We start from the raw sequence: 12960 nt of genomic DNA on the forward strand, positions 1-12960 counted from the left end.
GGCCCAGAAACCAGGAGACTATGAGATCTAGGCCTCCCTTGGGCATGAAAGCCAGCTGGGTAACTTTGGACCAGTCACACTGTCTCAGCCCAATCCACCCCAGACTATTGTTGTGGGTAAATAGGAGCCAGGAGTATTAAACTTGTTTGCTTCCTTGAATTATATATAAAAAAGGAATAAATTTCATTATCATCATCATCATCATTGCTACAATCTCATTTTAGTGATTTTGCATAAATTGTTTATAAACAATGCCATAACACAATTGTCAGAATGATTCCCTGGAATATCTGTAAAAAATGCCATATGCCTGTAATAAAAAAATTGGTGGGAACACAGAGTTGAAAAGGTAGTTGGAAATGAGCAAGTTAAAATACTGTGAGATTTCTGAACACATAGTGATAAAATCTTGACTCATATCATACCAAATTTAAATGTGGTTGAAAAGAAGTATGGATAATTGATATGACAATAGCAGGGGATAATAGAATAGAAGGTAAAGAATTGAAGAAAATCAAATTATCAAGTATCAAATCCAGTCTAAACATCTGGATGACTGTGCAACCAATAAGTCTAATTATCATGTGTGTTGACAAATACCTGTTGAACTCAAGGTTCTTTACTCTCTATACAGAGCATTTATATACTGTTGCATCAGAACCATACCAATCTTTGTAAGTTGTTTACCAAGATACCACTTGTCACATTAGCAATAGGTCACTGGTTAATGATACAGAAGGCCCTCTGTGAGCATTTTTTGAAGTTGAATGCATCTTTCTGTTCATCTCAGTTTTGTTTTGTTTTTGAGCTGGGATGAAAGATGGATATATGTTTTTTTTAACATAGGTATTTTGTTCAGGCTTCTTTAGAAGGTAGTTCCTAATATCCCATGACTCCACAAATGAGTCCCATATATCCCCATTAATTTGCATTAGTCAATTATGTTATCAAGGACTTGTGACTTACCTTTTCCTTCTGAGTATACAATGTCTGGAGAATAGACCCTCTGCCATAACAACTGAGCGTTTTGCAAAAGTTAACACAAAATGAGTTCTTCAGTTAAGGTGAATAGAATTTTGCCTTTTATTTCAAGAAGGATAAAAATGGTGGAAGGTACCCTGATTAATATCTTGCCTACCCCTTCTCAGTAACAGATCTATGTACCTAATATATTGAATGCCAATCTTTATTTAATTTCACCTAACGTGAAATAAATGTACAAGAATTCTGCTCCAAAATCTTATAATTTCCTTCTACACATACCAATGACCATATATCTATCTAATAAATAACAAGCGATCAGTTCAGATCTCTGGGGAGGACTATCCCTTAGCTGCAATCTCTGGATGGGAAAAAGAATATCAGTAATTAGTTCATGAATTTGAAACTTTCAAGGAATTCCAGTGTCTTTTTTTGAATAGTCAGGAAAAAAATCCAGAACAAACCACTGGCAGGCCCCAAGAAAGCTGCAAGGATGTATCAGTAAAATCACCAGGAAATGAACTCAATCCAAAGCAGATCTTATTTCAGCCATTTGCTCTGCAGACCAAAAACAGTTAGCTCTTCCTATCAAGACACACAGAGAGGGCAGGGGGCAATTTGTGACTAATGCTGTTTAATATAATCATCAACTGATTTCTAGAAAACAGAAGAGCAGCAACCCATAGAGAAACCCAACGTGTAGAACACCACATGAATCTGAAATCTAAGAGATCTGAAATGAACAAAGACCCGGGGGGAGGGGGGAAAGCACTGGCATTCACTGAGGTTATTCTGGAGCACTTGTTTGGGGAAGTAGCTCTTAGCCAAGATGAAAGGTCATACTTAAGTAGAATAGGCAGACTAGTCTAATAATACCTCATTAGGCTTATTTAGGTATAAAAGGAGTAAAACTGATAAGATTTGTATTTTCATTTGCTTTGTTCCTAAAGGAAGTCCAGAGGCCATACCTGTACACACCCACACATTGTTCACTTAAGAGATTAGCTTCATAAAAAAAACCTGATGATGATTTAGTGTCCCTAACCTAGTATTATAACTAGACTGAAAGAATAAATAGGGACTACTGCAGCACTACACATGGAAAAGAGTCAAAGAACTATATCACCAGTTTCACTCATCTCCAGGAGACTTTGAACTTGAATTTCCCAAATAGCACACATGCCTGTGTTTTGGTTTTGGTTTTATCCTTAAGAGAAAGTTCGAAAGGGTTCAGCTTCCTTTTTAAAGTTTGGTTTAGTACTTTTTTTTCATCTATTCCCCATCTCAAAGCAATAGAAAATCATACTCTGATTTTTAGTCATTGTTGGGACTGGAGGACAATGCAAAAGCCACACAAAGGAACTTAGCTTGCCCACCCTTAACTGGAACAACCTAGTCAAACTGCCACAACTCTACAAAGGAAAATCCCCCCCCCAAGTTTCCTTTTGCTGGCAAATTGAAGAGGCCCCTTTACAAAATTCACTCATCCTGTCAAGAAGTCATATGAAGACCAATGTATTAATTACTACTTCTCAGCATACCACAAACTAAGTTCAGTGGGGCATACAAGTAGTAAACCAGCAGTGGAATGCTCTGTGGGAAAACAAACAGAGTCAGAGTGAAATGGCAGTCTCTGCTACATCTCAGGCCTACTGGCTTGCTTTGGTCAGGGCAGAAGCTGAGAGGTAATTATTTTCTGTGGGACCCATCAGGAAATACTGGGAGCTTTATATCCATATTATTGTGCTTCTCAATCATGCCATTATAGAAAAGCTCCAAGGCTTTCACCAGTAAGGTTGACAGTAAGGGCAGTTTTGTTCCTGTGGAATTTCCCAAATGGAGACAGCATCTGGTAGGGGTAGAGAACTCTTTACTGTTAGCAGATCAATTCTTTGTAGTGGGGAGGCTAACAGAGAAAGCACCTTCTCCTCCACCTCCATCCTTGCTTCCTCTATCAAGTCACCTCTGGATTTTCAGTCTCGGAACTCAATGGGCAGCATTTATCTCAAAGAATACAATGCTTGAAATGTCTTCATTCCAATATACATTTATCTCTGAATATCTTTGACATGGGGAGGGGAAAATCAGATGAAGAAAAATAAAGCAATGAGCTATCAACACTGGATTTTTGTACCAAGGAACACTCCCTCTTTTAGTTAACCCAAAGTAGATCTTAAGATTATTAATCAGAAGGTAGCTATTAAATGCAAGTATCAGTTTTGACATGTTCAGTGCCTCAGGCATTCAACTGTTTGTATTTTGGAAATAAGAATGCCATTGTCATTTAGCCAAGGAAGTAATTATTTCTGAAGCTACTGATTTGTGTAATGACTAGTTTAAAAGGGGCGTACCTGCTACAGAAGTTCATGAATTCATTGAAGTGCTTGGCTTTCATTTTGTGCTCTTTGCTGGTGACTTTTTCAATCAATCAGAATAAAGTTGGAAGGGACCTTGGAGATCTTCTAGTCCAAGCAGGAGACTCTATATCATTTCAGATAGGTGGCTGTCCAGTCTTTTTTAAAAAAAAAACAGTGATGAAGGACCTATAACATCTGAAGGCAAGCTGTTCCACTGCTTAACTGTTTTCACTGTTAGAAAGTTTCTCCTTAATTCCAGGTTGCTGGTCTCCTTGATTAGTTTCCATCCATTGTTTCTTGTCTTGGCTTCTGATGCTTTGGAAAATAAGTTGACCCCCTCTTCTTTGTGGTAGCCCCTCAAATACGGGAATACTGCTATTTTGGTAGGTTGAATTCTTCCAGCATGGATACTACAAAGAATGCTACTTTACAAATGTTTGTATATGAGGTATTTTTATTTATAAAGCAGACACCATCAATGGCATTTAATTTGTTGGGAGAATATGAAAATGCAGACAGTAAGAGCAATCAGCTATGAAGCAAATATTACAAAATACTTTCTCAGTCCTTCTTTTCTTATTTTATATGATATTGCATGTTTCATAGTAGTATACTCTTTGTATTTTAGGAATGAATTACTTATTCATCTTAAAGGATGTCAGATTGGGGCTAATTTCCCAAACATTCCAAGCATAATCATATTATCATCCACATCAATTGCATTCCTAAGCCTCAAAGGGAGTAGTATGTTGGGAACCTATATCAACACCTTCTGCAGTAGTTCAGTAGCAAAGGTACTGCAATAGGAATGTGGAAATAGCTTTGCACAACCCTTAAGAAGTAGGACATCAAAGAGTTCTTGTGACCTTTAAGTACTCCATGTGTAAGATATGAGGCATGATTCTTACTTGACATCCTTTCGATTCATTCTTTTGTACTGGATTGTACAACAATCCAAAATTCTCTAAGTGGGATGTCATCAAATGCCACAATCATATTCCTTTGCATTACCTTAACAAAATTAGATATTTTGGAATCAATAATTTAAAAAATTTCCAGAAAGAAAAAAGAGAGAGATTTCAGATGGGAGAGTTACTTCAGTCTAGAAGATTTCTGCCAGATTTTGAGAGGGAAATTCTGATAAAATGCTAAAGTCAAATGCATTTTAAGAGTTTTGAAAATAAATTTACTGTATATTTAGTGAAAGAGATCCAGTTGGTGTAGTGGTTAAGGCTAGTAATTGGGAAACCATGCGTTTTAGGGTAATAGAATGTGGGAAAGACCTTGGGAGATTGGGCAAAGAGATGCTGCCAAGGGAATAGTCAGATAAGAGACAGTATAGCTCAGAGGGATAGTGGGCGGGACAGGGCCTCACTCAGGAGATACCCTCCCTAGTTTCTCAGGTGATAATGTAGATGAGGGGGAGGAGAATTGTACTTCCAGACTTGCAAGATTGATGTCAACCTTGCAGAGTAAACCAGATAGCATTTCAACCAAATGAGCTCATTCTTCTTTATTGTAATGCTATATTCACAGAATCTTGCAAGTCTGAAAGTACATTTCTCCCTTTGACTTCTTTACCACCTGAGAAACTAGGGATGATCTCTCCTGATCCTTTTGCCCTTTCCATTATCCCTCTGCAGGCTATGGTGCCTCTTATCTGACTATCCCCTTGACAACATCTCTTTGTCCAGCTCCCCCCCTCCAAGGTTTTTTCCCCACATTCTATTACTTCTAGTCCTGCCTCAGGCACAAAGCCAACTGGATGGCCATGGGCCACTCACTCAGTCCAGGAAGCAAACAATGGCAAACCATTATCAGAATCTTTCCAAGAAAACTGCAATGACTTTTCTAGACAGTCTCTGACCCAAAGGGATACATACACAAACATATTTAATGAGGAAAAATGACGTTGCCTTGTAGGGCAATGCAAAATACTAGTAGTAATGTCTTTCCAAAGTCCTTTTTTTAAAGGAAAAAAAATCACCAATACTTCCCCTTATAGGTGCCTGCACAGAGTTATGAATTTTAAAAAAGGATTACCCTCATGCAATAGCTTCAAAGCAGATCAGAGGTGGACAATGGAGAAAGAAAAGCTACATTATACATACATTGTGCCTTATAGTTTAGCTGAGTTTTTTTCCTAATAAAAGGCATCTTGTTTTATACTTGCCGTGAGACTTGCCCATCCTCAAAAAGTGTGAAGATGATTTGTAGAGAGCAATCTGCTCTCAAAAATCATTTGGCTTGATTAGCATGCTTTCAAGGCTGTTGGCAAAGTTAAACCAGTCATACAACTTTTCTTGGGTGGAGAATTTTGTGAATAATTAGCCTTCGGCTGTGAAACTATAGAGCCACGCCTGATTTGAATCTGACTTCTCTTCTTGTATCTGGAACCACATGAAGACTAGGATAGCCCAGTTCTGATCATTCTCATGATAAAATCTTTGCCATTTACTGCCCTACATTTCAGCTGAAAGTTTTAAACATTCTTCGGTAGAAGTACCATATGACTAGTAACAATACTACCTTACAGTATGTTGAAAATGACACTTTTGGCATGTTTTTTTCTTTTTTTCAAATACGTCTTCATTGATTTCAGACTATCTGAACAATTTAGACTTCTGTGACATACTGTATACTTCTGCGACATATACTTCTGCGACAATCAAGAATGCTGATATACAAAATGTATTTATTTGAGAAGCACCCTAGTTCTAAAACATTAGAAATAATAGAGAAATCTTGTAATGAGACATTATGCAATTCATAGTACTACTGTATGCTATTGTATGTCTTCAAGGCATTAATCTACTTGAAGAGGGAAACTGAAGAAGTACTTATCTTCACCTATTTTAATTATGTTGCTAAATGTTCCCTGTGAAAAAAAAATGAGCACAATATCGTGGTATTCTTATTTTGTGATAATCTCTGAGCTCATTGAGTTCATCCAAGCTGTCCCACTCACATTGGTGAATGGGGCAACTTGGATCTTCTTCCTGATTTATAGTTGCCTTGTCCATCTACAACAGGGGTGTCAAACTGCCGGCCCGCAGGCCAGTTTCATCATACCGGAGCCGCGCCCACCCCATTGCCGGCAATGGTGAAAAAGCTCCGATATGTCGCGCGACGTCACATGACGTCGCGAGTTTGACATGCCTGATCTACAACACTGCTTGATTGTTAGGATATCCCAAAGATGCTTTTTAAAAGGCAACTGGGCTTTCTTGGTTTTTTCCTTGAAAATGTTTCACTTCTCATCCAAGAACCTTCTTCAGTTCTGAACTGAAGAAGCTTCTTGGATGAGAAGTGAAATGTTTTCATGGAAAAAACCCAAGAAAGTCCAGTTGCCTTTTGAAAAGCCCCTTTGGGACAACCATGATCTGGATGATTGAGGATCTCCATAGATAGATTGTTAGGATAGAGCTTGGAAAGGTATCTGAAAGGGAAAGTTTCCTCTATTCATCTCCTAGATCAGGGGTAGGCAACCTCGGCTCTTTTATGACTCATGGACTTCAACTCCCAGAATTCCTGAGTCAGCAATTCTGGGAGTTGAAGTCCATGAGTCATAAAAGACCTGAGGTTGCCTACCCCTGTCCTAGATCATACTGTTTATTGGATGCCATCATGTGGCTTTTAGCCCCTTTCAACCTACATTCCACCTTCATTTTTTCACCACTGTATGGAAGTTAATTGTCAATTAGTAAACCAATGTTCACTTAGGGCAGGGCATTTACAGGAATAGAACTTTTCTTGAATATTGTTACCTGAATAGTTACTTGTATTGCAAGTTACTTCTTCATAGTTGAAGGATAGAAAGTACTTAACCAGATCTATAAGGGACAGGAGCTTTAGCCTGTTGCAGCCTAATTGCTGGTAACCTTACCTGCCACACCTCCATGTTGCAAATGCTCATATTTTTGTAAGGTCAAAATTCCTGCCACTCCCAAATCTAAGTCAACATACAGGCTAACTCACCAGCAATTGGGCTGTCCAGTGACCTGATCTGTACTCTGCATCATAGCAAAATCAGAAGTCAATTCTACATTAACTTCATGTTGCAATCTTATTTTAAACTCTGGTTCTGTTTTTATTGTATCTGAAAAAAATTGATTTGGTTCTCACCATATCCCTATCTATATAATCAGATATGAAAGTAGGAATAAAGATTTATCTCAGCAAGATTGTATTTCATCTCAAGACCACATGGATGTCACAGTTTACCACAATCTAGAACTTTTAATTGACTAATTTGGAGACCAATCACTGATCAAATATCTAAACTCAATTCAGATGTATAAAACATTGGTGGCAGCATGAAAATGTTGGATTAGTCAGTCCAGTATATACAGTATAGTGCAAATTCAGCCTTCTTTCTCTCCTAATGAATATAATTAGCTCCCATTGTTCTGGCCACTACCTCCAGTAATTTTTTAAAGAAACCTAGCTTAAAAAAATATAAATTTTCCTGATCAAAATTCAAGCATATTTTGCTATACCTTGACAATATTCTCATAAGGTAACATAATCAAGAACAATTGTGCAGCATGACACTGATAACTTTTATCTGGACTGTCTCTTAAATAATCAGGATAAATATTTTTCTCTAAAAGTAACAAATTTTTGCTACATTATGTGTGTAAGCTTCACTCACAAATGATTGCTAATAATTCTTGTTGTTAGGGGATAGTTTTATATTGCTCATTTTATTGATTTCATTTTTATTGGTCAATGATCATAATAAAGTTCTGTCTGTCTACTATCATTACTGTAGCTTTATTTATTTATCAAATCTATACACCGCCCATCTCATTGTCTAAGTCAGGCATGTCAAACCCGCGACGTCATATGATGTTGCGCAACGTATTGGGCCGATTTTGCCATTGCCGGCAATGGGTGGGTGCGGCTACCACATGACACGTCCGCCCACAGGCCGGCAGTTTGACACCCCTGGTCTAAGTGACTCTGAGTGATTTACAAGTAAAAATCCTTTAGGCTCAGTAAAACATCACATATTGCATTTTAGCATGTTTTACATCAAGTTGGGAAACTAAGATTTCATGCAACCTTTGGATATTTTTACAGCTCCCCAAATATTCAATTTAAATTCTTCCAAAATGAGCTGCTTATGAGTCCATGGGATTCCATTCTCACACCATTTAAAATAATAATAATAATAATAATAATAATAATAATAATAATAATAATAATAATAATAATAATAATAATAATAATAATAATAATAATAATAATAAAAACAGTGACCCATACTAATTATAGCATCTGGGAAGGACCAGTTGAGAAGTTTATTAATAAACCATTATTTTTAATAATCTTAGACATGAGTTGCCTTTTTATTTTATCCTTTATTTTTTTAAAAATTTATTTGCCGCCCATATTGTGGTTCAGGTGAAGCATTTGTAACATATAAAAGTATATCTAAGTATTTTATTTGCTTGACCTCTTTTTTGTAATGAATCTTGGATTGTGCCATGGTGGTGCAATGGTTAGAATGCAGCATGCTAACTCTGTCCACAGCCTGGAGTTCGATCTGATGGGGCTCAGCGTTGACTCAGCCTTCCATCCTTCCAAGATTGGTAAAACAAGGGTCCAGATTGTTGGGGGCAATATGCTGACACTGTAAACTGTAAGTAAAGACACTGTAAAGTACTATGGAGCAGTATACTGTATAAGTCCAAGTGCTATTGCAGAGAGAGGTATAAGTAAAATGCATACCTTAAATGGAACATGAAATACATAATTTAAGACAGTGGTGGCGAACCTATGGCATGGGTGCCAGAGGTGGCACTCAGAGCCCTCTCTGTGGGCACGTGCACCATTGCTCCAGTCCTAAGCCTTCAGCTGGGTTTTATAAAACCTTTTCGCTTTAGGCCTTCGCCGCCATGTGCAAAAAAAAAAAAAAAAAAGGTTCAATCAATCAATTTCAACTTCTTGCGGAGAAAAAAAAGGATCTTGCAAAGTTGGAATTGATTGATTGAACTTTTTAGTCCACCCAGTCTGCTGTTACCACCACAGCCATGCGCACCCAATGGGCCACGCCCACCCAGTTGGCCACACCCACCCAATGGGCCACATCCACCCGGCACTCGACGATGCATAAGTGGGTTTTGGGTTGCAGTTTGGGCACTCAGTCTCTAAAAGGTTCACCATCACTGATTTAAGACATAAAAGCAGGTGCTTCTCTTAATATGATTTTTGCATATCCATGGGATTTAGGGTGATTTTCAGTTCTCAAGAAATTTTTAAACCTATCAAATTTGTTCCAATCAGTGCCTCAAAATTCAGAAATACTTTTCAAATGGAGGACAGTTATGGAAACTTCCAGTAGACAAGCAGTAGCCTCTGTGCAACCCTTTCGATTTTATCCCATTTCATCCAGTTTAAACTGACTTCACAGTGAATTCTCTTTCGTCTCCTTTTTCTTTCCTTCCATTTTGTAGTCATAAAATCACCAAAATAACTTAGACATTTTTTAAAAAAAAAAAAATCTCACTTCTGGGCAGATCATAAATAACATCTCTCTTAGGTATTTATCATCAGTTGTTGCTGTAGCTTCAAAATCAATGCCAGATTTTTTGGGAAAAAAAATACTATTCTCTTAAATGCACAGATTTAATTTAAAGGGTAAAACAGGCAACTATATGGGGACATAAGGATTTGTTTCCTTTGCATCGGAATACTTTATTGTGCAATTCTTTATTATTTATTTACTTACTTATCACATTTATATCTCAACATTATTGGTTATTTTTTGATATTATTTTCATTTGTTTACCTATGGTATAACTATAACCTATTCATAATTGGAATACCACTTTTTTTTCTTTTTATGATCCTGTAATCCCTTTTATCAGGGTGGAGTCGGAGCAACTGAATGGTGCTAAGCATTTACTAGCCAGATGCCCTTCCTGACACCTACATGGAGTTCACAACATATATTTTCTCTTTGTGCCCTGATAGAGAAACATCTGTCACTACCTAGGATTGAGTAAGAGGTGAGTGTCTTCACCTCTAGGCCACCTCACTGCTTGGCAATTGGAATACTACATAAGCCTAATAAAATATCAAAGAATAAATGCCATTCCTTATTTCCAAGATTGTACAAAATCCTCAGTGACAGTGATAAACAGATAAGAAGGAAATATTTTTAATCATTCTGATCTGTTATTTCATATGCAATTTTTGTAGCAAATGTATGTCCCATTAAAGCAGACTATTTATAGAATTATTTCTGGAAAGTATTAAAAGAAACTTGGAAAAAAAAGTCTAAGAGCTCAATCTTGTTCCAATCCACAAAAATAAAGAATTTTTAATCCATTTTTTCATTATCATTTACAGGGTGTGTCAGGTTCCATTCTTTCTTTGATCCTTCTCAACATTTAGATGTAGCTGCTAGATGAGGTAATCTATCAACATGGGCTGAGGTATCATCAAAGTGCAGATCATACCTAATTGTGCATTTCTGTCTGGGTGATACTGTCAGGATTGTTTCCCAGAGTCTGAAAGACATAAGGTGCAAAACAATATGTTTCATCTCAATACTGGCAAAATCAAGCATGTGTTGGTTTCAGTGCTCCCAAATCCAGAGATTTTCCATCTTTAGCTCTGAATGGGATAAACCCAGACAGAGTTGGTGTGCAGTTTGGGAGTCCTCTTGAACTTGTGGCTCCTTCTCAAAGAACAATTGGCAGTCTTGGTCAAGAACACTTTATACAAGCCCATCTGGTGCATCAATCACATCCATGCCTAGACTGGGAGGCCCTATTCATGATCATTCATTAGTCACCTCTCATATTTTGAAATAAAAATATGAAATAAAAAACTTACTGAATTAAATCCCTGATACCACTAAGGTCCCTCTCACAGTTACTGTTTTTAAGCTAGGTCTCACCCAATCTGTTTTTGTACCTTTGGTTTTTCCTGCCTAAATATAAGACTTTGCTTTTCTCCACATTGAAACTCATTTTGTTGGATAGGGCCCATTGTTCCAGTTTGTCAAGATCTTTTTGAATCCTGAGTTTGTCTTCTGGGGTGTTGACTACTCCTGTCAGTTTGATGTCATCTGCAAATTTGATGAGTTCCCCTTCAATTCCCTCATCTAAGTAATTTATGAAGATATTGAAGAGTACTGGGCCTAAGACCCCACTGCTTACTTCTCTCCATGTGGATGTAGTGCCATTGAGGACTACTCGTTAAGTATGGTTTGTCAGCCAGCTACAGATCCATCTGGTGGTGATGTTGTCTATTCCACCTTTTCCTAGTTTACCAAGGAGTAGTTTGTGGTCTACCTTGTCAAATGCCTTACTAAAATCTAAGTATACTACATCCACTGCATTTCGCTGGTCTACTAGTTTAGTCACTTTATCGAAGAATGAGATGAGATTGGTTTGGCATGATTTGTTTTTAACAAACTCGTGCTGGCTACTAGTTATGACTTTGTTTGCTTCTAGTTGTTCGCAGATCTATTTTTGATTATCTTTTTTTGGATCTTCCCAGGTATTGATGTTAAACTGATTGGTCTGTAGTTTCCTGGATCTATTTTTTTTCCTTTCTTGAAGATGGGGACCATATCAGCCCTTTTCCAATCCTCAGGTACTTCCCTGGTGCTCCAGGATTTGTGAAAGATGTGGTGCAATGATTCTGAGATAACACCTGCCAGGTCTTTCAAAACTCTGGGGTGTAATCTGTTGGGTCCCAGTGACTTATATTCGTCAAAGTCGGATAGGTGTTCTCTTACCATATTCTTGCTTATTTTAATTTTTGTTTCTAGTATGTCTTTTGCAGTGGGTTTTTTTTTGGTATGCTGGGCTATGGTTTCTTTTTGTGTGAAGACTGATGCAAAGTATGAGTTAAGCAGCTCTGCTTTCTCCCTGTTGCCTGTAATTTCCTTGCCATCTTCTCACTTTAGTGGGCCTACAGTTTCCTTGACTTTTTTCTTGTTGTTAATATGTTGGAAGAAACTTTTTTTTATTGTCCTTGATTTCTGTTGCAAGTCTTTGTTCGTTCTGAGCCTTTGCTTTCCTGACTTCATCTTTGCATGTTTTGGCTGTCTGCTGATAATCGGCCTTAGTTATGTGCCCCTCCTTCCATTTTTTGTGTTTGTCCTTTTTGTCTTTTAGTTTGTTAAAGAGATTTTTGTGCAGCCATGCTGGTTTCTTCTTGGATTTCTTGTTTTTCTTTCTCAATGGTATGGATGGTTTTGGATGGTATTGGTATTGGATGACTTACTCTTGAAACTACCGTACATGACAAAAAAGAAAAGAAAAGCAGTTTATAATATCATTACAAGGAGAAATGATGGTTTATCTGTTACATATTTATATTACTCTTCAGGCAAAATACTAAAGTAGATATGGCTGTAGGGCTCCTCCAAGATTCAGTAGAAAATTCAGTGTAATATTCATGAGATCAACCAAACCTGTAGTGTAACTTCAAGGATTTACCTAGTTTAAAGAGGAAAAGCTCTCCTTTCTTCAAAAAAAAAACTGGGCAAAGAACTAGAAAATCCCATATCCATTTTACATCATGACTACCTTTTGTGATGTTCACCTCCATGATAATGTTAAATGTGGGCATCTGATCTCTAAAGGTAGCCAACCAT

The 12960-nt window shown here is 37.4% G+C and overlaps 1 protein-coding gene across 1 annotated transcript in view; it reads left to right on the forward strand.

Annotated features, from left to right (window-relative positions):
• The first annotated feature begins 2604 nt into the window (after positions 1-2604).
• The window catches only part of LOC107292943 (desmoglein-1), a 66715-nt gene continuing 56359 nt past the window's right edge, over positions 2605-12960 (forward strand). The window contains exon 1 of the mRNA XM_029285269.1: positions 2605-2666. Coding sequence (XP_029141102.1) covers positions 2605-2666 — 62 coding nt within the window. The remainder of the gene's footprint in view (positions 2667-12960) is intronic.

Source organism: Protobothrops mucrosquamatus, unplaced genomic scaffold, assembly GCF_001527695.2.
Source record: "Protobothrops mucrosquamatus isolate PMUCROS unplaced genomic scaffold, P.Mucros_1.0 scaffold1456, whole genome shotgun sequence".
Classification (NCBI taxonomy): Eukaryota; Metazoa; Chordata; class Lepidosauria; order Squamata; family Viperidae; genus Protobothrops; species Protobothrops mucrosquamatus.